Here is a 26,544-nt window from a genome sequence, read left to right as displayed (position 1 = left end):
TGCTCATCTCTCCTACCAGTCAACAGCTCCTCTTACCAGCTGACTCAGCGTTAATGATCAACAGCTATCGTCAGAGCTTCCACTCTGGGCTATAGACCTAGATCATCTGTGACCTTAGCCATTTAAGTGAGAGCTGTATAGATAAGAGCTCTGCTCTTTATTTTAGTAGAATACATCCAGTCACTTAGTCTAGACAAACCTCTGTTTTTCTGTTTGATAAAGTTCACTGAGGCACCACACAGGGAGCTTTAGGCCTGTCTGTGGATTTCCTCAGGCTTCATCACAATGGTACTACTTTACAGAGCTGCTTTAACGTCCAGTGCACCTAACCAGAATATTGCATATTGTCTAGAACCATCCTTAGTTCACACAGTTCTAGAATGTAGTCTTCAGGTCACATTGTTCTAGAACACACTGATTTTCGCCCTGTTTTATAACCCTATTATTGGTGTTATGCAATGTTCTACACGTGGACATGTACTTGTTACTCATTCATGTTCTAAAACCTCTATTTACACTGGTCTAGTATGTTCTCTCCAACTCACGCTGTTTTATAAGTCTGTCCCATTTACACTAACCTTTTTACATGGTTCTGTACTTTTCTCCTCATTGATGCTGTTCTAGAACCCCCATTTACACTGTTGTAGAGTGTTCTACACATTTAACATATCCTATGGGTGTCATTCCCCATTTGCACTGTTTGAGAACAATCTGCCCCATTAATACTGTTCTGTATTTTTTCTTCTCATTTGCACTGTTCTTGAACCCCCATTTACATTTGTTTTTGAGTGTTCTCCTCATTTGCAATGTTCTAAAACTCTATTCACAGTGTTCTAAAATTCTCCAGTCATTCAAAGTATGTTTTTCCTATTCAAGCTGTTCTAGATACCTGTTTGGGGTGTCATTCAAACTAGAATGTTCTGCCTGTTTATGCTGTTCTAGAATTTTCTCCCCATTCAGACTGTTTTACAAACCCATTCTACTCTGTTGTAGAATGTTCTAGAACCCTTTGCATGGTTTTCTAGAATGTCCTACTCACTTATATTCTTCTAAAACCTCCATTCACACTGTTATAATATATTTTTCCAATTCACATGGTTGTAGAACCCTATTCACACTATTCTAGAACATTGCTCTTTACTTGGCTTTGCTGTTGTTTGCTTCTTACTGTACTTCTGTGCTGCTGTAATACCTGACTTTCCCTTTGGAAGTAATAATGTTATCTATCTGTCTGTCTGTCTGTCTGTTTATCAATCTTGTTGTGCCTGTTGACACTATTTTACAACATTCTCCCCATTGAGACGGTTCTAGAAATCCCATTCACGTTGTTGTAGAATGTTCTCCCTATTTGCCCTGTTCTAAAACCCTATGTACATTTTCTAGAATGTCCTACTCACTCACATTCTTCTAGAACCTACATTCACACGGCTGTAGAACCCCATTCACACTACTCTACAGTGTTCTTCCTATTTCTCCTGTTCTAGAACACATCAGCATTCATTCACTCTGATTCATTTGGTTTGTCAGTTGTAATAGTGGAGCAGCTGTCAACATTAGGATGTTGGTGTTTGTTGGAGTTAGGTGTAAACTTTAAGGTTTTTATTTTTTTTTATCAATCCAATAATGTGAGCCACATTACATGATAACTGAATAATGTGTCTCATTCAAGCTGATATTAGCATCTTTCATTTATGTTCTTTGTGGTACAGAAAAGAAGCAAACCTGCAGATGTGTTGTACATTGGTGCGCATGCATCGCTTTACCTCTATCCTGGCACGTTTTAACAGTGAAAAGCTTTAGCCTTTTCAACAGTTACATCCATTCATCTCCACTGCTAATCCTTTAGGGGCCCTTTTTTGCAGCGGCACCCTACAGCAGAAACTGTCCCAGCTCATTTTTAGGGCAGATGGTTGAACACGCTATTGCACTGCAGCAGGTCACCTATCCCTGTTGGTGCTCATGTGCTCCTTTTGATATTTTCACTTGTGTTTTAAAAGGTAGGACAGGAGAGAAGTAGGTTAGTGAGTTTCTGGAGTGTGATCTCTTTTCACAGAAACATTCTGTTCAGTAGAAATGTGGAGAGTGATGCAAGACTGAATAGCAGCTGAACAGCCCTGTTATTGAAACCTAACTGTTATGAGCAACTGATATGATAAGTGAATGTGGCTCCTTTTTATGTGACCTGATTTACTGCCTCATTAACCCCTTAAAAGCCTATTGGCCAACGGGCCTGGAAGTGTTATTACAGAATTCTATTACAAACATATAGCCCCACCAATTTATACAGAAGGTCTAACACACCTTAGTGTATAATAAGCCATGGAGTATTAAGGGGTTAAAGGAGTTTCAACATTGCCAGGGTTTAGGAGAGCCAGAAAGGAACAGGAAGAAGCCGATTAAGTATCAGAGAGCGAAGGTTGGGGTGCTGTATGTGTGCTGCTGATACGCTGAAGTGCCATAAAAGCAGACGTATGCTTTGTGTTGTTTATCTTGTAAATGCAGATTCTGAGATTGGTACATTTTACTCTCTACTTTAAAGACTTAATCTCATTATATTTATATTACATTTTAGCAGTGATTCTGTACCTGATTCTGCCTTGTTTGAGCTGTAAGCAGATTCATTTAGAGGTGTTTGATGTGAAATGGTGTATTGTACAGAAGTTGACTTACTGTTTCTTTACAGTGGTGGGGAACATGCATCACAATGTCAACAATGTCCACATCCATTTTATTAACTATTCAGATTTACAGGTAAGTTTTATATGTCTTCTGAGTTTTCTATGTTTATAGAGTTTATGCCTTCTAAAATCGGAAAAAGTATGTATTCCTTTTGGACTATTTTGCCATACCCTTCAGGTACCTGTCCGCAATTAACAGATACAAAATGTTTTAGGCCATCAAAAACTGTTCCTCAGACAACAGGGAAAATATATTTACAACTACAACTCTTTCTGTGAAAGAGATTCAAAAGGCATTGAATACTTCAAACATCTGGTTCCAGTCCCCATTATTGTAAACAGTTAGAATGGAGTTGAATAAAACATTGTCCAACAAACATTGTCCACCACTACTTAATCATTTAATTATGCAGCCTTTTAAAAAAAAATTTTTTTTTCTTATGACCCATTGGTTAAGTAAAGTGTGCATGAGAAATGATCATAAACCACTAGTTCATCAGTTTAAAATGTAACTAGAGAGTTAATTCATTGTTTTGGCAGCATGTTCTCTAGCATACTGGCTTTAAAATGATAATGACTATAAGGTGCAGTTTTAGAATATCAGCTTCGACTACACTATTTTACATCTGTATTAACCCTTTCGCAAGTAGTTCTGCCTACCTGTAAGGCTTCACCCAGAGTAAGTACCTTTTCAGTAACTTCTGTACCATTAAAGGTGAAACCAAACATTTCTGCATGTTAGGGATGTGCTGTATGTTGTAGAGCAGCTAATTGGTAGAATTAAAGCTAATTGTTGCGTCACTTTCGAGACAAAATTTTCAGATCCCAACAGTGGGACTGTACTTGTGAAAGGGTGAAATGAACTAGGGCTGCAACAAGATGCAGTTGCTTTTATGTGCTAGTCGCCTTGTCATATTCACTTATGTCACCTGCGGCGCTTCGTCTATGCCGTATTTTTCTTTATTATTTCATTTATTTTATTTTTAATGAATACATTTAATTGAATAATTGAATCTATTATTATTGAATTATTGCCATCACTTATTTGCTCATATATGTATTTTTAATCCGATAAATTGATTCATCGAAAAAATAATCGACAAATTATTGATTATTAAAATAATCGTTAAATGCAGCCCTTAAAGGAACCCATTTATGTATTCATGCTGCTGCACGATCTATGAATCCAGCTTAAGCTGGGAGGCTGAAAGAGTGTATAACATGACATGGCCACATGTGAAGGTGGTCATTTGCAAACTTGGACATTGAAATGATCCAACAGCGTCAGATGTAGGGTTAGGATGATTCTAAGGACCTGGGACCAATTATTAATTGAGTATTTAATTTAATTAAGTTGTGGGGCCCAGTGTAATATCTTTTCATGGGACCCAAAATCCCTGGCAGCGCCCCTGTTTACAACGCATCCAACTTTAAGGTGGATGGGCTACAACAGCAGAACACGAGTGCTGCTGTCGGGTTCCAGTTCTGTCAGCCAAGAACAGAAAGCTGAGGCTGCAGTGGACAGTCTCACCAACACTGGACAGTTGAAGACTAGAGACATGTACTCTGACATAACAACAAAAGCAGGCCCTATCCAGTATTAGTATAGTGTATAGTATAGTATAGTATCCAGTATTAGGAAAGTGCTCAGGGAGTGTGTACTAGTGTAGTACTGAAGAGGGGTTATTTGGCTCGTAACAACAGTACAGCTGTTTCTGGTGCTGTCTAGAACCATTTTTAGAGGTCCTTTAACGAACAATCTACAACATTTTTTGCATCACAGTGAAGAACTGTTTAATAACATATAAAAGGTTCTATGAGTTGGTAGAGAATGGTATTTTGTTTACTAAAGAACCCTCAAACCCAGTACCTTTGAGAGTCATACATGCTCATGTCATAACAGTGCCTCCACCATGTTTGACAGATAATGAACTCTTCCTTTCCTTCTTCATACTCAAGTTAATCTTGGATTCATAGGTCTACTGAACTGGGCAGGTTTTTTAGGTGGTTTCTATCAGTCTAATCTGACCTTTCTGTTCTTTACTGTTACCAGTGGTTTGCATCTCACTGTTAACCATGTGTATTTACATTCATGGAGGTGTCTCTTAATGTATCTTAACATCATCTGTGGCCTTTCAGGCCCTTTGGTGTTGCTGAGTTCACCAATGCATATTTTCTTCTTGTTGAAACTGTTGATTTGGTCACTTATTTAGTTTGTTTTGCTTTTTCAACCTAATGATGGCCTTCATCAGCTGTACAAAGAACGACACGAGGAATCAACTCCAGACTTTTTATCTCCCTAATCTGTCATGAAAGAATGAGGGAACTGGTCATGAAACTGCTTAAAATCTGATGTGCTGGAGTACTGAGTAAAGACTGTGCTACTGCCTAAAATTATAAAGACTGCACTGTGACACACCTATGATGGATCAGTGTGTCACCGGACGTTATTTTGATTAGGATGTTGCTACTGTACCACTAATAGACACCTAATAAAACGTTGTGATAATTCTGAGTATGATAACAAGTCTGACTATCTCTGACTGTCCTGTCTGTAGATTGTATATGCACACTTGTAGGGTGCACTCTTGTGACTCCAGTAAACACGGATACTAACATCCTCTTCTTGACTTAGAAGGAAGTTGTAAGTGGTTACCGTAAATCTTCTCAGTTCTGTTTGAGGTGGAATTAATGTTTAAAAGGTTTAGAGGAAGTGGGAATGACACTTACAAAGAGCTTTTCAGTTCCCTAAAAGTCCTATCATTCAGTACCTATTTACACACCCAGACACATATAATGATATAGTAACTGCCATAACTAATTACGATTTAGTGTAAATGATTCAGTAACTGCTATAACTAATTACGATCTAGTGTAAATGATTCAGTAACTGCTATAACTAATTAGCACCAACTGTAAATGATTCAGGAACTGATATAACTAATTAGTATCTACTGCAAATGATCCAGTAACTACTATAACTAATTACCACCTACTGCAAATGATTCAGTAACTGCTATAATTTATTAGTATCTACTGTAAATGATTCAGTAACTACTATAACTAATTAACACCTACTGTAAATGATTCAGTAACTGCTATAACTAATTAGCACCTACTGCAAATGATTCAGTAACTGCTATAATTTATTAGTATCTACTGTAAATGATTCAGTAACTGCTATAACTAATTACGATCTAGTGTAAATGATTCAGTAACTGCTATAACTAATTAGCACCAACTGTAAATGATTCAGGAACTGATATAACTAATTAGTATCTACTGCAAATGATCCAGTAACTACTATAACTAATTACCACCTACTGCAAATGATTCAGTAACTGCTATAATTTATTAGTATCTACTGTAAATGATTCAGTAACTACTATAACTAATTAACACCTACTGTAAATGATTCAGTAACTGCTATAACTAATTAGCACCTACTGCAAATGATTCAGTAACTGCTATAATTTATTAGTATCTACTGTAAATGATTCAGTAACTGCTATAACTAATTACCACCTACTGTAAATTATTCAGTAACTGATATAACTTATTACCATCTCCTGTAAATGCTTCAGTAACTGCTATAATCGATTAGCATCAACTGTAAATGATTCAATAACTGTTATGACAATAATATGTATTGTCATATATTGTTTGAGGGTGAGGAATTGAGGTGTGGGCCTACATACACCCCTTTAGGATTTAAAGGGTTAATAATGCTTCTATAACTTCTGTAGTATAATAAAAAAAAATATTTGGGCCTGTTACTGCCAATCAGTAATCACTTAAGAGCAAAACAAGTGAAATAAGATTAAATATTTGAATTTGTTTTTGTTTCACCATAATTGATTGCTATATTAAACATCTAACAATGTCTGGATGGAAAATAAGACAATATGAATACAATAAAATTGCAGCTAAACCTACGAACTGTAGGATGTGATCGTAATATTCTAACAAACATGATTGATTGACAGCCCACTGACAACCCACAGCCCATTGACATCCCACCAACACCCCCAGTGCACGATGCAGCAGAACGTTGCAGGGGGTTACAGGAGTTTACACATAACACACAGCAGTGCGCGAAGCTTGTCTTAAACACTAACAACAAACAAGAAATCAGTACATTTCTTTAACTTTAATTGCGTAATTTAAATACATCAACACAAATACTGATACTGAAGTACAATAAACAACAACTGTGCTGATTTGATATATTTTATTTGTGGGAATGGTTATACTCCTTTTAGTCAGTGTTTTGCTTTTAGTCTAAATGATTCTGATGAGTGTGGCCTGGTCTCATGGCTTTCCACTCCTCTTCTCACTCTTCTCACAGCTCTGTCACAGCTGTTGCACCATTTTACGTCAGCACATAAGACCACGCTCCAGCTGTTAACCCCTTCAGCACTGAACATCTGCCTGCACTGCATGTTCCTGTCTGGTCACCACATAACCTACATATTAGCTTCACAGTACTTACTAAATTCATTCATAGTAGGGTTGAGAATGAAACAGAGATAAACAGGGATAAGAGTTGAGTCCTATAACATTTATTAAAGCAATAAGCCACTCGTGCCTCCCCTGGCTGTGTGTTACAGTCATTTTACCACATTTAGGTGTTCAGGCTTGTGGTAAAGCAGTCATTGCTTGTTTTTAGCTACACATTTATGATACACAATTATTTGCAATAAATAATTTTCTGCCAAAAAAAAAAAATTGGTTACCGGAAGGATTTGGTTGCCAAGCAACAGAAAGTTAATGGATTATTCCATATCAACAGCACAATAGTTCCTGAAGAACATGCAAAATGGTTGCAGAGTTTAGGTGGTTTCCACTAGGGTGAAACCCCAGGTGGTAGGTAGGTTGTTGCTATGCAAATGCTATGGTATTTGAGGTTGCAAAGTTGTTGCTAAGGTGTTCCTAGGCGGTTGCTATGGCAACATGCTACTTCTCTTTGTAACCTGTCACTGTTATATCATGGAATATGTATATTGAATGTATATCAGTATTAGAAAATTACAGTTTCCATTTCCTGTTTATATAATAAATATAATTCTTTTTTATTATAATGCTGGTTTTCCTCTGTTAATCCATAACATTAGCACCACTAAAGTGAGGACAGTGGCACCTGTCAAGAGGTGGATATATTAGACAGCAAGTGATCAGTCAGTTCTTGAAGTGTTCAGAGCAGGAGAGTGGACAAGTGTAAGAATCTGAGACAGTCTTGACAAGGGCCAAATTGTGAAGGCTAGATGACTGGGTCAGACCATCTCCAAAACACCAGGCAGGTCTTGTGGGTTTGTTGTGGTATGCATTGGCCAGTACTAACCAATATAGTTCAAGAAAGGACAACCAGTGAACCGACAACAGGGTCATGGGCACCTAAGACTCACTGATGCAATCCACTAAGGCCCAACATCATAACGTACAGGACTTTAAGGATCTGCTGCAGAAGTATTGGTGCCAGATACCATAGGACACCTTCAGAGGTCTTGTGGAATCCATGCCTTGAATGGTCAGGTCTGTTGTCTGTGAGGGGCACAAAAGGGAATCTACTCAATATTAGGCAGGTGGTACTAATGTTATGGCTGATCAGTGTATTAAGCATTAGAGAGCACGATAATATAATATCTCTTTGGGACTTTCGGTTCACTTACTTCATTTACCTGGTTTTATGTTTACATCGCTGTTAGTCGCTGTTCGTTCCCCCCTTGAAGTTGAACCCAGACCACCTGCGGTCAAATATGTTGGCATGCAAATATGGTTTTGAAGCAGCCAATCAGTTAATGTGTGAGTCGTGCAGGTAATATATAAAACGTACAGCAGTATAATATGATGAATGTGACAATTATTGTAAAATTAAGACCTCAAATGTTACATCATGAAAACATTTATTGAAAAAAAAATCTTTCTTGTAATGACTAAACAAACATTGTCACAACGATCCACACAAAGGTCAAGTCAAATGTGAGGTAATGTTTTCTAAATGCAAATAGATGATTTGTTAAAGGTGTGACGACAGGGTTTAACAAAACGAATGTCGAATAAGTGCTTTGCACCAACAACCTGTCAGATTTTAGTTAATGCAAAAGTTCTATAATTATTTATTATAATAACTATTACTAATTATCTGTAAGCCACCCTCAAAGTTCTGTTTAACAGTAAAATGTGTAATAAAAGAGCTACTCTCTAAGATGACTTCACTCTAGGTTTAAGTGCCCCTAAAAAACAAAACCTCCGTTTCCTGAAATGAAAATAAATACACAAATAAATAAAAATGACAATACAGACAGAGTCAATGCTACCCAGAGGGAAACCTGCTGCTGCCAATTCACAGATCAGTTGACCTTGCCAAGCCGAGTCCAGTTCGTTCCAAAGGAGACCTCCCACCAACGCTTGTTCCTTCACCACACTTGCCAGGCTACAGAAACAGAAGTTACATAACCCTAATTCCCATTCCATCCATAACCTACTTACACATAATACCATTTCAAGCTCCTGCATCGAGTTTCTGTCCTCATTAGCCCCCTTTTACATATTAATTTACACCCCTTAGCTATCTATTGTTCCATATGCTAGCGTTCTCCCTCTGTTGTGTCAGAACCCTTCCTGTCCAAACGTCTGTTCTTCATTCTGTCAGGGTTTAAAGGCTGAGCTAGGAGCTGATCACTTGTCCGGACCAGGTCTCATGCTTTGTTCCCGGTGTAAGGTTGGTGATGACCACCTCCACAGCCTGGACCTTCAGATTCTTCGGCGGCACAGGGCACACTTTGTAGGTCACCTCGTCCCCCTCCATTGGCACATATTCACCCTCAACGCTGAGAAGCAGAAAATGCACATTATTATTCAATGTTTACATTGAACAAAGTTCATTCAGAAAGGTTTCATGTAATGTAATGTAAAATTTAGATTTTTTTTCTTTAGATGTACCACTGTTTTATCATCATCACCATTACATAAAAGCATAGAAGACTCACACGTAGATTCACTGATGGTATGGGATAGTAAATAAAATTGCTATATTTGTGAAGACATTTTATTCAACAATGTACTGGAAACTCCATAAGTCCTTAAATCTCTATAACAAATTTTACATTTTACATTAAAATACTCTGATTGAAGCTCTCCCTATAATAATAGAGTATTAGATACACACCTCCATACACACTGATCATGGCTGTGATGACGATAACACACATGAGCTACAGCTTTATAGATTTGCATTATAAATTAAAAAGTCAAAATCTTTCCTCAAACATTTGTTACAATGATGTTTCTTCAGAAAAAAAGTAAAAAGTGGCAGGTTGTGTTTACTGTTGTTACAGCCACCTATGGCCACAAGAATGATGATAAAAATGATCTAACAATATGGGTTAGGGATGGGTAATTTAACTATGTTTTATTGAACAGCAACTTGCTTAATTACAGCCGAGACACTAACACTAAACTGCGTCACAGTTACATACTACATACTAGTACTATAGTGGATATATTAGTGAATATAGTTTTTAATCCTCAAGATAGACTTGCTCAATGCTGCTTGTGTAGTGGTTGTGTACATGGCAAAACACTGCAGGTTTTCATTTTCCACTTTAGACATTTAAACTGCTTGTTAACTCTTGAAAACGGATCTCAATGCTGCAGTTACATAAATGGCTCTATGGTAGTGGGAGTGGTGTAAACAGAGCATAACAAAAGATTCTAGTATAATATAGGAAGTGGGTATCTCATTAACATATACCTGGATCATAGCTCTAGGTGAGAAATTACACTCACTCTGAGATGTGAACAAATATGTCCTCTCCTCCGTGAGCAGGGCGGATGAAGCCATGGCCCTGAGACCTGGAGAAGTTCTTGCAGACCCCCTTGAAAACTGGTCCAGACCTGGCCCTCACCGTACTGATGAGACAGATGGTGCATGAAGAAAGAACTTCTGTAAATGTTCATTACTAAAGACATAACCAAGCGCTCTCACACACAATACCCAAGCATTCAGCTCCTAGCAGCTCTTGCACTGAGACTGCTATGATAAGATGTATGCATACATAATCTTGGGTTTCTATATGGATAAAACATTACATTCATTTAGGTAAATTCTACACAGGTTTACATGACCCAAAGTGATTTCTGCAGATTCTCCCTGAACACCAAACGACAGAATTTACTACCATTTTAACTGAATATCCTGCTTTGTGAGACACGTTGAGAACTAGCTGTGGTGGACTAGGTGAGGTAGTTTTAGCCAGTGTTATAACTAAAGCATGTCGTTTTAGCCTAAAATCACACCAGAAATACAGTCCTAATACCACTAAAAACCTAATTTCAAGATCTCAGCAGTTAAGTAGAAGCTCTAATTTCAGATATTAGCTATTAAATGTTTACTAGTTATAATACTACTAATGACTAGACACTAGTCATATTGCCAGGACAACACATCCTTGTAATTTTACCTAGTCACATGTTACCATGGATTTACATGAAGTTTCACTCTTCTATAATTCCATTTTCACTAGTATACATTGTAGCTCCAGATATCTACAATGTAATTCTAACCAGTTTTAGAGATCAATAATATTACTACTAGTCAAAACTTTCTATAGTATAACCTGATACTATAGAAATCTAAAAAAAATCCTAGATGCACAGTACAACTAATCAAGACTACATTAGAGATTATGTAAGAAATTAGCATTTTACTAGTCAGAATTCATTTATGGATATTTGGACCTGGATATATACTGCCATATACTTTCAAAATATATATTTTTTATTTTGTCAAGTGTTTATTTACAGATTCATCAAAAACATAACAGATTTGATGGCGATGATATTGGCTCTTTTACTTTGTGGTAAAGAAAAATGTTTAAGTTTCTTTTCAATCATTTATTTGGATGGATATATTGTAAAATGTTAACTGCTTCTGCTATCTGCCAACGACTGTGCTGAAGTAGTCATGGATTATAACTTCTGTTATTATTATTATTACTACTATTAACTATTATCATTACTTTCATTATTCTTACCATTCTCTATTATGTTTACATTGTTTATTAGATAATTATGATTACATCAGCACACCTGAACAGAAGAAGGGTGACGTATTAGTTACAGTTATGAGTAGTTAGTTAGGAGGATGGGTCTTGGTTCCTCCTGAAGTTTCTTCCCCCAGCTCTGGGGGTGTTTTTTCCATGCCACTGTTGCCTTTGGATTACGGGTCTTTATGTTTGGTGTTTGGTTGCTCTCTTGTTCTATTACTGTATAGTGTACAGTGTATAGTAACCCCACGATATAGTGGAGTATAACACACTTTTCCTCTTTCCTCCTGCATGTTGCTCTGTACTCACGCTGAATATGTGCGGTTGCGCTTGGTTGGCAGTGGACTAGGCGGCTCTCCGGGCTGTGGAGGTTTCCTCTCCCAGACGCGACTGCCCTCTCTCAGGAAGGGGAATGAGAGCGAGAGGGGTGTGCGGGGGCAGTGCAGCGGGGGCTCAGATGGTGACGATGAAGTATCCGAGTCAGCCATCGCTTGGAGGAATCGGGAGCTTCTGAAGCCTCAGGCGTCTGTGGCTACAAACAGGGCAGATCAGTTACAACACCAGCTGGAGTCTATTGTAGAGGTGTAAACCTCTGACCGTGCATTTATTCAATGTAATTATGATTCTTTGAGAAAAGATTTAAAACATCATGAATCATCACGAAACATCACAGTGACTGATCCGTTCACACCGCTTATAAAGTAGCTAATCACAGAGGTGCACAGGTTTTGCTCATGATTCTTTAGGAGTGGAATAAAGATGTTTGGATGTGTGTGAGGGGGGGTGGGGTTTTAGAAATAGCAAAAGTTGAGCAGACCTCAGATGAATTACACTAAAATGTCTGATGGAACGATCAATGTGAATTTTTCATAGAGATGCACTGATTTTTTTTATTTTCATGAACATATCTGCCAATGCTGATATATAAACATTAATCAACTGTAAAACAAAATGATGCACATATCAATATCAGTCTAAAATATTGGTCAAATCTAATAATTTGATTATCCTTAGAACCAATAGTACTCTGACATCATGTGCATCCCTAATTTTTACCCCTTTAGAATCCTGGGGTCAACATTAACGACTATCAGTGCCCATCTGAAACCAACCAATCAATAATATTGGGTACATATGATATCTTGATTTTTGGCATGTTTAAATGCCCCTTAGCCACTGAAACTGAGCTTCCTCCCACTAACCCCAGCCTAATAAACCACATAAAGCTGTTTCTGTCTGGCAGGAAATCAATGAAGAGACTCTCAGGCTACAGCAGGTGAACAACAACCAGTCAGAAATACATCTGCACACCACCAAGAGACTAGCAGCACATTTTAAACGCTTTATTTCGTTTCAACAGTCCTCGATTTAACAATCAGCACCAACCCGAGCGACCATTTGACAGAGATCATAAACTGCGGTGAATGTGGAGGAACGGGTCCTCGCCCTGTTCGCCCTCTCCGTCTGACTCCATTACTAAACTACCGCGGCTCCGGAGCAGCGCTAGCCGCGTATGGGCGAGGGCTGGCTAGGCTAAACACGACATCCACCGTGTAACAGCCGCAAACCCTGTTCTTACCGTGTTTTTAAAACGTCCGCGAGATTATTAGACCTGTTCACAGCAAATGGACGCAGCCAAAATCTTCACATAGCATCAGGAGAGTAGTCAGTTAGTGTGCCACCCATCTCCACAGCTAATCATGCCCTCCATCCTCCACAGCCGTTTTGTTCTGGAGACTGAAGCGACTCGACGACAGAATTGGGGGAGGAGAAGGAGGGGGCCTGGGGTTCCCGAAGAATAAAGCCCAGTCAGACACATGAGTACACTCATTCATCCTCACCGTGCTGGTTCCGGGATTCAACCTCGTAGATCTTTTACAAAAAAAGACAAAAGCCCACAAAAATAACTTACAAACAGGATGTGGCTGCAAAGTGAGCCTTCGGTCTGGATCAGCATCAGCATCAGTCTACCATCCACCTACATATTCCAGCAGTAGATAATGAACAAAGAACAAAGAAAGTCTTCAATAATTAACTGCAACTGTAACAGTCTTATTTGCTCAAATCTGACCCTACAGATTTCTTTTATTATTTTAAAAACAGAGCATTTGTTATTTCCACTCCACAATACATGTATTGTTTTCAATAAATCAGTTATGCAGTGTCCCCAACCACAACACTACCACCCTCATGCTTCACAGTTGGTATGCGGTTCTTACTTTGAAAAGCCGTGTTTTCATGCTTTTCGCCATACATAACAGGGCCCATGTCAGCCAATTTAGATCAATCTGTCTGAAACACACTGTTCCAGAAAGCCGGGCGTTTCTTAGTGAACTCGAGCCAAGCATTCATATTCTTCTCCTTAGTTGCAATAGTAGCAATGGTTTCTGTTGTGGGCAATGTGATTATATTTTATCGTATTGTGATAACTTTAGGTATCATGATACACAATGTGCTTTTCGAAATGCATCAATGATATTGTTAGTGCTTAAAGAACATTGATAAGCTGCAAGTTTCATTACCAACAGTGTAATTAGACTGGTTTAATTCAAAGAAGTTCAGCAAATGTAGAGTAAAAATCACTGTACTCAGTACGGGAGAGTATCTGATTAGTAATTTTAAGAATCAGTCGCTACTGTATTTACTGATAAATATAAATGTATTGTGCTAAATGTTTCAATATTGTGATAATTATATATAAATATAATACTATATTACCATATCACCCAGCCCTAGTTAGGAGTTCATTAATTCATTGCATTGACATCTCATTAAATGTTATATGTTATATATGTGGTGGCTCAGCGGTTAGAGCGCCGGAATATCGATAACAGGGTTGTGGGTTCGATTCCCGGGCTCGGCAAGCTGCCACTGTTGGGCCCTTGAGCAAGGCCCTTTACCCTCTCTGCTCCCCGGGCGCTGGAGTTGGCTGCCCACCGCTCTGGGTGTGTGAGTGTGTGTTCACTACCAGATGGGTTAAATGCGGAGGACACATTTCGCTGCACACTGTACAGTGACAAATACATGCACCCTTTACCTTAGCACCTTCTTTAAGTGGTGTATAGTCACTGTTTAACACCATGGATTGCAGCTCTTGCTTACACACAAACAACTGAAGCTTGGGGATGGTGGCAGATATAGCATGGACCTGATTCAAAGACTATATAAGCAAAGCACACATGTCAAACTAACAATATGGGGCTGCATAAAAGATAATCTCTTTGAAAAGGGAGAAAAAATAAGCCTGAATGATTACAGAGCTCAATGAGAATCTAAAAATCAGAGATTAGTTCTGCACATTGCTGTACAAAAGGCAGAATACTACTAATATGGTACTGTAAAATAGGGGAAACAAGCCAGGAATTTTTCGGCTCATAAAAAAATGCACATAAGATGAATGTGAGGTAAGAGAAACTTAGGAAAATGTGAGTGTGTAATGCATTAGCAGCAAGCCCATAACTATAGCCAAATAGTGAAGAAAAGCACATCTGGGAAAGTGCACTACTGAAACCGCACTACTACTGAAGAGTACAACTGGGTTCATTTAATAGAGCAGCATCAGAATGAAGTAATAGTAATAGTGTCAGTCACAAGGTGAGCATTTACCACCACAGCAATGGGAAATGCATGTCCCATACATCCACAAATAAGCAGAAACAGTCTCACAGTGCTACAGAAGGAAAAAACAATGTCATGTCCGGATGTCTGCCTCTGGGGTTTTAATCAACAAGTATGAACAAGAAAAAATTGAACAGACACATGATTGCCTTTGATACTATTAATAAATAAGCACTTCTTAAATATTAAAAGATCTGTCGTACGAAGCACACAGTGTTGCATGTACTTCTCGTGTGTTGTTGAACCAACGAGCCAGCAGGACCAACCAAGCCCCTCTCCACATCAGTAAAACTGCTTATGAGAACCATAAACATTTTGTGGTTACAGCAGATCACACGCACAACCAGGATCGTCAAGAAGGTGTGGACTGGCGAGAGTGTGAAACGTCTATGATCACAGTCGATTACAGAACACAATTCACAAGCGGTTTCCACTGCAGTATTGATTCACATGACTAGTGTAAAACGGTCAGGGTACTGATAAGCATCTGCCCTTGAGAGAACATCTGATTACATGTTAGGGCAATAAGGGACCCAAACTGAATGGCAGTGTATCTCAGAGTATCAAGCAGGATCACATTTTGCACTGTATGGAATTGTGATGTATTCCGGTTTGACTTTTCCCAAATAAACCAGTCACAAATATGTAAAATACAAGAAAAAAAAGCTCCATTCACTTGAAAACAACCATGAGAAGCTGAGTGAAATGCCATGCTCTTTATCCACACTTGAACTCTTCATGTGTCCTTGTGCCTGTTTATGTATCTGTATGCCTTTTTGTAACATATAGGGCTGGCTTCCAAGAACTAGATTAAGCTTAATCCTAGACTAAAATACTTGATTAATGATTAATTACCACTAAGATGTATAATTCAGTCCTAGACTGAGCTTAATCTGCACCTAGGAACCAGGCCTTACTGTTTTGTTTTCTGTTTAACTGGGCACATACAATAAGTCAATCAAATAGGATGTTGTAACTAGAAGTAAGGGGTGCTTATTCCCATCTTCAATCTGAATATGATCCTTTAGCTTGGTATATGACTCCTCCCACTCCAATGTGCATGCGGAGCTCCTCCTTTTCCTCCTTTATGATCAGTCCCTCTTTAGTGCTGCAGCTCCTTCATCCTGTTTAGGGCGGAGCCAGCCTGGAACCATTCGATCTGAGTCTCGTTGAAAGTGTGGTTCAACTCGATTGTTTCCTTGCTACCGTCACGGTGCTTGATGATGGCCTGCAGAGGCTAGACAGGCACAGACAGGCAAGTTAATGGGCAAGTCCGCAAGACAACAGTTCTGTTTACAAAAGGTTAAGATTAATCAATCCATCCAAATTAATGTTAACAGAGAGAATATATATTGGGTACTGGAATTACATACACTATAGATACAGCAAAGTAAGTAAAACCTTGTGAAGCAAATTAGCCTCACCTTTCCAGGGGCAAAAGTCTTGAGGCCTGCGATGGATATTTTGTCATCTGGGCGGATTTTCTCATAATCGGCAGGGTTGGCGAAGGTGAGAGGAAGCAGTCCTTGCTTTTTCAAGTTTGTTTCTGTCCAGAGAAGTTAAAGGTTAAGCAGTGGTTTGAAGCAGAAGCTTTGAAAAGATTGAGATTTGAGATTTTCTGCATACAGCATACAATTGATTTTCATGGACAGTGATTTAATTATATTTAATAATATAAATGTTAGAATGTATAAAAAAAAAAGACATTCAATATAACATTGAATATAACATTACCCAAAAACTATTTTGATCATGGGTATTATGTTGGATAAATGAGCAACAAGTCAAACCTATGTAACCAAGATATGCTGGAGAAGCAGAGATAATCAAGTAATCACACACTCACCATGGATTCTGGCAAAGCTCTTGACGATGATGACCCTGCCCCCTAAATGTCTGGGTTCCAGAGCAGCGTGTTCTCTGCTTGATCCCTCACCATAGTTCTCATCTCCAACCACAACCCATGAAATGCCTTTACTCTACAAAAGGGAGCCAGTGATAAACAGCATTAACCACAGAGACGCAGGTTTGTGACAATATACAGTTACAGCATATGTTTTTATCTGAGCTTTTTTTTTTTTTTTTAAAAACATGTGGGGGAAACTGGGATACTGTTCAATGTACTACCTTATAATCACGGGCCACATCAGGCACAGCTCCGTACTCTCCAGTCAACTGGTTACGGATCTTATTGACTGCATCGTTTTCAATGTTGATTGCTCCAATAAGCAGATTGTTGGAAATGTTGTCCAGATGACCACGGAATTTCAGCCAAGGTCCAGCAGCACTGATGTGGTCTGTGGTGCATTTGCCTTTTACCTGAGAAAAGAAAGAGAGTTCAGAGTTGTTCTGGAGAAAAACACAAGGCCAAACTCAAACAATAACTAGGGTTTCTCCACAACACCTTTATGAGCACTTGCAGGTCCTCCAGGTCTCCTCCATGCCACTTGTCGAAGGGCTCCAGGAGCTGTAGCCGGTTGCTCTGTGGGTTGACGTCCACACGAAGGCCAATCCCGTCGGCTGGGGGGTGCTGATAGGTGTCCTGGCCTGGGTCAAAGTTTCTGGCGGGCAGCTCGTCTCCTGTCGGGGGCTCCAGTTTGAATTTCTCTCCATTAGGAGCTGTGAGGAAGTCCGTCTCAGGGTTGAAATTCAGGGTGCCCGCAATGGCAAGGGCAGTGACTATCTGAAAAGTAAAATGTGGAGGGGACAAAATGAGAAATAAGAATCAAAATATACCAAAAGATCTGAGATAGTGTCGAAACAACTGAAAGTCAACAGTGTTGATCATGACAAAAAAGAGAAAAATAAATATTTATTTCTACTGTAGACACACAGTTTACTTTAGGCGATCTATAATATACCTAGAGAATCCTTGGGAGCAATATGTTTTTTTTTGTGTTATGCCTCAAGATTTGTTGCACTGCAGTGCTTGAGATTAATTTACACCTTAAATGATTTATAGTTTAAGCTCTACAAGATTAAATCAGACATCTCTAATAATTCAACATCAATAGTACATGTGTTTATAGTGACGTTTCAAACGCTACTTTGTCCTGACATTATTTAAACTTATTTATAAATCCATAAAAAAAGGCCATAAAAAATAATAATAGGTTAACAGAGTATGTAAACTGTTGTTAGTATCATCAACAACATAGTACCTCTGGAGAGGTGACAAAAGCGTGGGTAGCAGGGTTGGCATCATTTCTAGCTGTGAAGTTTCTGTTAAAGGAAGTGACGATAGTGTTCTTCTCTCCTTTCTTAACATCTCGCCTGGAAAACACAAGAGGATTATTATTACACAAAATCACATCTAGAAACATAATTATTTCAAAGGGTCCATATCTTCTCATTTCCTCTTTTTTTTTTATAATTTTCATGTATATTATATTTTTTGTTGAGGCCCATTTACAAGGTTTGTGCTGCTTTAATGAAGTTAACGAATACGTTTTTAATACAACCTTTTTTCTACGTACTATCCCATTAAACAGGCGGTTTTGGTTACTGTTATCTTTAAGACAGATCTAGGATAAATGTAGGATAAAAGCTGTTTTCAGATTGGCCTTTAAAATCCCTGGGAGCTTAAAGGCTCCAGAGATCTGCACTGTGAGTGGGCAGGGCTAAACTGTGGTAGGTTGAATGGGTGGGGGATATGTTAATTTGTTGGTTCTTAGGAGGTCGGTGACAGAGAAACAGTGAAATCAAAAACAGCCTGTTTTCACAGCATCATTTTAATATATGGAGTGAAAAGTGACAGGTGTGTTTTTTCTACACTTTAATAAAATAATAATAAATAATAATAATAAGGATGTTCAGGTCTTCTTTTCTCACCTGTCCCACTGCCCAATGCATGGTCCACAGGCATTAGCCAAAACAACACCTCCAACATCTCTCAAGGTCTTGGCCTGCAACCACAGAAACAAATTCCACATAAGTTAAAACGCTCTCCGCTAGCTCACCCACACACCACCAAGCAAGTACGGAGCATCAATTGTGAACAAGTGTTACTGAGAAAGTGTTCTAATAGCCACTACAACATCTTTATCTGATTATTGCCTGTGGCTCCAACATAAGACTTACAAAATAGGTTCACATTTAAACAAACTCACATAACCGTCTCTCTCTATGGTGGCACGGATCTGCTCAGAGCCTGGAGTGACCGTGAATTTCGCCTTGCACGAGAGTCCTTTGTCCAAAGCCTGCTTGGCCAAAGAGGCAGCTCTACCCATGTCTTCATAACTGGAGTTGGTGCAACTTCCAATCAGACCTAAAAGAATGAAAGGCAGTCTCAAAGACAAATCTTACTCATGAGAACAGTTTACTCTCAATATGAGATTGTAGCTGAATAAACATTTTTAATTAATAAATATATACAGTGGGGCAAAAAAAGTATTTAGTCAGCCACTGATTGTGCAAGTTCTTCTGATGTAATTTATCATAGGTACACATCAACTATAAGAGACAAAATGAGGGAGGTGGGGGGGGTCAGAAAATCACATTGTAGGATTTTTAAAGAATTTATTGGTAAATTATGGTGGAAAATAAGTATTTGGTCAATAACAAAAATTCAACTCAACACTCCTTTGTAACATAACCTTTGTTTGCAATGACAGGTCAAACGTTTCCTCCAAGTCAGGTTTGCACACACTGTAGCTTGTATTTTGGCCCATTCCTCCATGCAGATCTCCTCTAGAGCATTGATGTTTTGGGGTTGTCGCTGGGCAACACTTTCAACAAATTTTCTATGGGGTTGAGGTCTGAAGACTGACTAGGCCACTCCAGGACCTTGAAATGCTTTTTACAGAGCCACTCCTTCGTTGCCAGAGCGGTGTGTTTGGGATCATTGTCATGCTGGAAGACCCAGCCACGTGTTATCTTCAATGCTCTCACTGATGGAAGGAGGTTATGGCTTAACTCACGATACATGGCCCCATTCATTCTTCCCTTAACACGGACCAGTCTTCCTGTCCCCTTCGCAGAAAAACAGCCCCCAAAGCATAATGTTTCCACCCCATGCTTCACAGTGGGTATGGTGTTCCTGGGATTAAAATCCACATTCTTCTTCCTCCAAATACGACGAGTTGAGTTTTTACCAAAAAGGACAAGTATTCACTGTGGACAGGTATCTTTTATACAGATAACGAGGTCAAACAGGTGCCATTAATACAGGTAATGAGTGGAGGACAGAAGAGCTTCTTAAAGAAGTTACAGGTCTGTGAGAGCCAGAAATCTTGCTTGTTTGTGGGTGACCAAATACTTATTTTCCACCATAATGTACAAATACATTCTTTAAAAATCCTACAATGTGATAATCTGTTTTTTTTCCCTTATTTTGTCTTTCACAGTTGAAGTGTACCTATGATGAAAATTACAGACTTCTATCATCTTTTTAAGTAGGAGAACTTGCACAAGCAGTGGCTGACTAAATACTTTTTTGCCCCACTGTACTTGTGTATTTAGCTTTTAAACAAACAGGTAACGCATATCACTGATTTTCAATTTCAAGCATGTTATGTTAAAAATATAACATCAATAACACACAGACTCCCTCACTAACATTCAGAGATCCTGTGCCCTACATAGAAACCCACATATTATGCCATTGGTATATTTTAATGTTAGACGAATAATTAACTGCACAGTCTGAAAGTATACCATAAACTACTTACAGGAAGTACCACCATAAAGGAACTATAGGAGTATATACCCCTCATAATAAATGTGGTGTAAATTTAACTTAATTTCCACAGAAAGCAATACAACGTTTTGGCTGTACTTACCAACTTTAACCTCCAGGGGCCAGCCATTCTTCTCTGCAACAGCACCAATATCGGACACCGGGTGAGCCAGGTCAGGGGTAAAAGGACCATTTATGTGTGGTTTCAGCTGCAAGAGGTTAGAGTTAATCTGCATGTGCTCAGGGTCACAGAAGAATCAGCAATAAGACTTCCCATCGCAATCAATAAGGAATATATATTTGATAATATATATATATATATATCTGGAAAACCAGTGCCCTTACCTCACTCAGGTTCAGCTCAATCAGCTGGTCATATTCACAACCAGGATCAGGGACCAGAAGGTCCTGGTACTGATCAGCCAAAGCAGCAATTTCTGTTGCCAACAAGAAAAAAAAATATTATTATGAAAGAAGCCAAAGGATGGTCAGAGTGGTCCATCTGTACTGGAGGTGTTGATATGCAGCTACATATAGGTGAAGATTCTGCCTGAATCTGACCTGACCTAACCTGTAGGGACAAGCTTTGAATTCACACCCAAAGACCTAGCCCAAAGTCAATGGTTTAGTTCTGTGAGGTTCAGACAAACATTTCAAATATTAACCTTCACGGTCCGTTTTGTGCAAGTAAGTCCTCATGCGGTGATTATATGGGAAAACTGAGGTAGTGGCTCCAATCTCAGCCCCCATATTGCAGATAGTAGCCATTCCTGAAATGTCAAAAAATAAGAAAATGTAGATTAATAATAGATTAATTTTAAACAAACCTGTTAAACAGCAAGATTGGATTTCAAGTTCAGTTATTACTGCATAGGCGCTCACCAGTGCAAGAAATGGAGTCCACACCAGGACCATGGTACTCCACAATGGCACCAGTTCCACCTTTCACAGTCAGGATTCCAGCCACTTTAAGGATCACATCTTTTGGAGAGGTCCAACCTGACAGAGTGCCTGTCAACTTCACCCCAATGACCTGGACAAACAACTCTAATTATACTTAACTCATATTAAAGCCAGGGTGTTCCAAATGCTCAAGAACAAGACATTATCAATACTGTACGAAACATGAGTATAAAATCACTGGTACTTACTTAACACAAAATATTTGAAATTTAACCAACTACACCAATAGTATAGAGTAGAGAAAGTGCAAACCCTGTATGGTAGCTAGTGGGACAGCAGTCCTTTATGCAATTACCTGTTTGAATATTTTCTCTGACTCTTTATTTAATAGTTAATTTGTAAAATTTTTTTTAAGTAAACAATGATTCCCTTAAGAAAAGCAATATATCATATTGCGACAATGTCCTCATGGCATGTTATACCATGACCCATTAGGGTCAATTAATAAAACTTTATGAAGGTATTAGTCTTGGACGGTGTGTGTCTATAAGCTCACCTTGGGACACTTAAGCTCCCAGGGAATTCCCGCCATGACATCAACTGCATCAGCTCCACCAACTCCGATGCAGATGCTGCCCAACCCACCACCATTAGGAGTGTGAGAATCTGTTCCAATCAGCATTACCCCAGGGTAGGCATAGTTTTCCAAAATAATCTGAGAGAGAGATATAAGGATTCAGATTAACCAATGACACAATGTGAGAGCTTCAGGAGGCCTTCAGTCTCCAGTGATCATCGGTGCCAATAGTGGTCTTGAACTGTACCTGATGGATGATCCCAGAACCGGGTTTCCAAAAACCAACACCATATTTAGCTCCAGCACTGGCAAGGAAGTTATAGACCTCCTGATTCACTTCCTGGATCAGAGCAGGATACAGTAAGGCAGAGAGGAACAAACCATATGTCAGTGATTTATTGGTCATAAAGTAACTACACACACACACACACACACACACACACACACACACACACACACACACAGAGGGTTTATTAATAGAGGCATGAATCTCTGACCATTGGATCATGTCACAGCTAAAACAGATTTGGTACAGAAGTTTACATTATTAAGTAACATTAACAAGTTAAGTTATTATTACTAACTGTTGTTGTCACAAAGCAGTTTTACACAATCCGTAATTAGTAAAAGACAAAAAAAAAAAATCAACAACAAAAAAACAAACAAAAACCCTCAGAGCTGGAAGAAGGAACCTTGGGAGGAACCAAGACTCATAAGGGAGACCCATCTATCCTCCTCTGGTCAGAACCATTTATAAATTACTGATTAGTCACCAAACCACCTATACTGTTGTACTGCTCATGTGTGCAACATATTCTTAATTATAATATAATAATCATGGTGTAGTAGAACTTATGTAGTGATGGTAAGAGTAATGAAGAGTTAATAGTGGTAATATTATTATAGTGGCAGATAGTTAGAAGTCCATTTAGGTTTAATATGGTCATTGGGCATGTACAAATCAGAATTCCATTTATAAAATACTCTAAACATGAATCGACAAACTACTTAATGAATATACAAAGTAAAAATAATTTTTAATAGGCAATAATAAGTTATATAAGCTACAATACAATTAATTACAAAAGAAGCATTCTACAACTACAAATAATAATACATTTTATTATTATTATTATTATTATTATTATTATGTTATAAAATGTAACAAACATTATTGTAATACTGGTAGTAATAATAACAATAGTAATTTATTTCAAGCATGAATGTGTGTTGCATTTTAGAACAATTAAAATAAAATAAAAAAATCATAATTCATTATTTGTAGTAGCAATACAACCCTACTTTTGTCATTCATTTTATTGTAGCTTAATCATAGCTTTAACATGTAGTTTAGTGCCTATTGAATTGTATAACTTATTATTCAGTATTTAATAATATATTAAGAACAATAATCATAAAAATGCAACACCTTAATGTTTGAAATTTTGAATTTAGTTATTATTTTAGTTATTATTATTGCTATCAGTATTTTAACACTTGCTTGTTTCATTTTATAATGATTGTTCATAATAATAATAATAATAATAATATGAAACAAGCACTAATGTTTAAAATGTTATGATACGGTAGCAATAATAATAATAATAATAATAATAATAATAATAATAATGCTACCAGTAACACAACAGCATTTTAAACATTAGTACTGGTTTCATTTTATTATTATTATTATTAATAATAGTAAAAATAAAAACTATACTGTATATATTATAGTACAGTGCTGATGTTCATGTAGAACAGTGGCGTATTTCAACTTGCCTTTGCTCTTTGCAGGTCCTGAGCTCCTCCAACCTGAGCCTCGATGAGGTGGTCGCAGTGGATGGTGGAGGGCACGGCTACTTTGGGCAGTCCACTGCTGATGAACTGCAGCATGGCCATCTGCGCTGTTGCATCCTGCATGGCCACTCTGTCTGGCCGCAGGCGCAAGTATGTGCGCCCTCGAGCGATTTCCTGACCTGCAGGGTCATCCAGATGGCCATAGACAATCTTCTCTGACAGGGTGAGCGGTCTGTTCAGCCTAGGGGTCACAGAAAAGTCACAGGGTTGTAGTATCCAACACTATTTTACTGTAAAAGAGGAAAACAGGGAGGCTCCTAAATAGCTGGAAAATCAATAGTGAGAGTGGAGATAAAAAAGGACCATGCTGATAAGGGAGGAAAAACAAACAAGAGAGAGCGAAAAAGCTGGAGCAGCAGCCTGACCTGTTGCGCACGATGTTTACATTCGACTGCAGTTTCTCGTAGTTGATGAAGGAGCTGGGCTCAAAGCGGCTCATGGCCACCTTCGCCTTGGCACTGAAGGCCGCGGACACATGCATGCGCCGGACGCCATGCCCCAGGACGACCTGCCAAAACAGAGAACCTCTGGTCACAATAATTTAAGACAAGCACATGATACAATAAAATAAAATTAAAAAAAAAACCCTCAACTTCTCATTATGCCACTGCTATAGCACTATTTTTAAAAAGGTAAACAGCCAAAATACCACAAAGGAAGACATGTTTCAACCATTTTCATCTCCAGTATAATGACGGCCTACTCCTCGACCCAGGAAGACGCTATAAAAGCAGCTCAAAGCTGTGTAATTAAAGACATGAGGAGCAGACTTACTTAACTCCTTAAATTACAGTAATCAGAGGGGAAAAAATGGAAAAAGAAAAGGGACATTCTGAAATGCATAAGGCTTGAGCTGAAGAAAAAAAAAAACCCAACGACAACACACCACCAAATTTCTCATAAATCTCACTGCTTATAAATCCAGTCTTACCAAAAATTTCATTCAAACACCAAGCAACCATTTTCATATATCTTATATTTTAAATAACGGACGAAACATCACAACTATTTGCCAGCAGACAGAGTTAATGACCACAGTTAATGTTGTTTTATCATATTTAGCCAAATGTTGGTTTAAACTGTACTTTAAATGTGTTGCCATAAAAGAGAGAACATCTATGACCCATAATAAGAAATATCTGCTTGTCTTAGGATGCAGTTTTTCAATATAGAGGAAAATGTACATTTTGCTCTTTTTAATTATATTTTTATATTATAACTTTATTTTTTTACTATTAACATTCAATATAGTATTTTAAGCTGAAGTATGTTTATGGAAAGCTGCCATGAGACCCCTGACCGCTGTCTCGCCCTCCTCTGTGAGCCCTGCCTGCTGCAGCTCCAGTAGTCTCACAGTAACCTTGTGTTCACCTTGCAATTAAACATCTGACCTTCTACTTCACACACTCGAGCAGTTAAACACGGGTATAAGGCTAATGTAAAGGAGTGTTTCTCAAATCCTGTGTGTGTGTGTGTGTGTGTGAGCGGTGTAATCCTCCTCTGATCCGGGTGAATATCACTCTCTCTCTCTCACTCTGCTGCATCCTTGGAGCGGGTGACCTGAGAGCTGTCTGACCGTTACTTCTCACCACACCGACACAAACCCCCCTCTTTAACACCACTCACACACACCCACCCGAGCTCGGAAAGTCTCTATCCGCTGAGCTGCACACTCAGCTACGCGGTCAGTACCGGATTAAAGTGTGTTTTCTCACGTACCTGAAGCCGGGCAACAGTCAAGCAGTACGATGCCATTTTGTTCACTGACAAAGATGTGACGCCGGAATATGACGTCGCGGACTTTAACGCCTGCCTCCGCCTGTGCGGAGAGCCAGTCTTACCCAGAGGACCCGGGTTTACAGCAAAAATCACCCAGTCCGCTTCATTTCACTCATTTCACAAGGGTTTAGACGTTTACCACAAATGTTTGATTAAAAAAATATATTTTTTTAAAAAGTAATAAATAATAATAATTAATACATTTAAATAAAATTAATAAAACAAAAAAACTCGCATCAATAATATCCACATTAAACACGAGAGCAATTCATAAAACACACATTTAAAACACACATTAATAAAACTCACAACAATAAAACTTAATTCATTAATTCATAAATGACCAAGAATAAAACCCAACACACATTAAATACACGCACATTAATAAAACTCATACTAATATACACA

At 38.4% G+C, this 26,544-nt stretch overlaps 2 protein-coding genes across 5 annotated transcripts; both read right to left on the bottom strand.

Moving 5' to 3' along the window:
• Positions 1-8,564: 8,564 nt before the first annotated feature.
• csdc2a (cold shock domain containing C2, RNA binding a) lies at positions 8,565-13,704 on the bottom strand. Of its 4 annotated transcripts, none has more exons than XM_072667182.1 (4): positions 13,638-13,704; positions 12,035-12,257; positions 10,467-10,589; positions 8,565-9,508 (listed from the first exon to the last, which is right to left on the bottom strand). In XM_072667182.1, exons 2-4 carry the CDS (start codon positions 12,211-12,213, stop codon positions 9,346-9,348), a joined length of 465 nt encoding a protein of 154 aa, XP_072523283.1. In that variant the 5' UTR covers positions 12,214-12,257; positions 13,638-13,704; the 3' UTR covers positions 8,565-9,345. The 4 variants fall into 4 exon arrangements, with proteins under 4 accessions (XP_072523283.1, XP_072523282.1, XP_072523284.1 ...); XM_072667181.1 differs by having other exon boundaries at positions 13,567-13,652; XM_072667183.1 differs by lacking the exon at positions 13,638-13,704 and adding an exon at positions 13,305-13,504 and having other exon boundaries at positions 12,035-12,251.
• Positions 13,705-15,429: 1,725 nt separating this feature from the next.
• On the bottom strand, positions 15,430-26,158 carry aco2 (aconitase 2, mitochondrial). Its single transcript, XM_072667630.1, has 17 exons — positions 26,077-26,158; positions 24,723-24,865; positions 24,280-24,538; positions 22,748-22,840; positions 22,480-22,638; positions 21,903-22,053; positions 21,686-21,790; positions 21,366-21,457; positions 21,124-21,229; positions 19,453-19,610; positions 19,175-19,248; positions 18,505-18,616; positions 17,748-18,026; positions 17,471-17,662; positions 17,190-17,322; positions 16,768-16,889; positions 15,430-16,580 (listed from the first exon to the last, which is right to left on the bottom strand). Exons 1-17 carry the CDS (start codon positions 26,110-26,112, stop codon positions 16,446-16,448), a joined length of 2,349 nt encoding a protein of 782 aa, XP_072523731.1. The 5' UTR covers positions 26,113-26,158; the 3' UTR covers positions 15,430-16,445.
• Positions 26,159-26,544: the final 386 nt, after the last annotated feature.

This window comes from Salminus brasiliensis, chromosome 22, assembly GCF_030463535.1.
Source record: "Salminus brasiliensis chromosome 22, fSalBra1.hap2, whole genome shotgun sequence".
NCBI lineage: Eukaryota > Metazoa > Chordata > Actinopteri > Characiformes > Bryconidae > Salminus > Salminus brasiliensis.
This window is presented reverse-complemented; position numbering and strand designations above follow the sequence as displayed.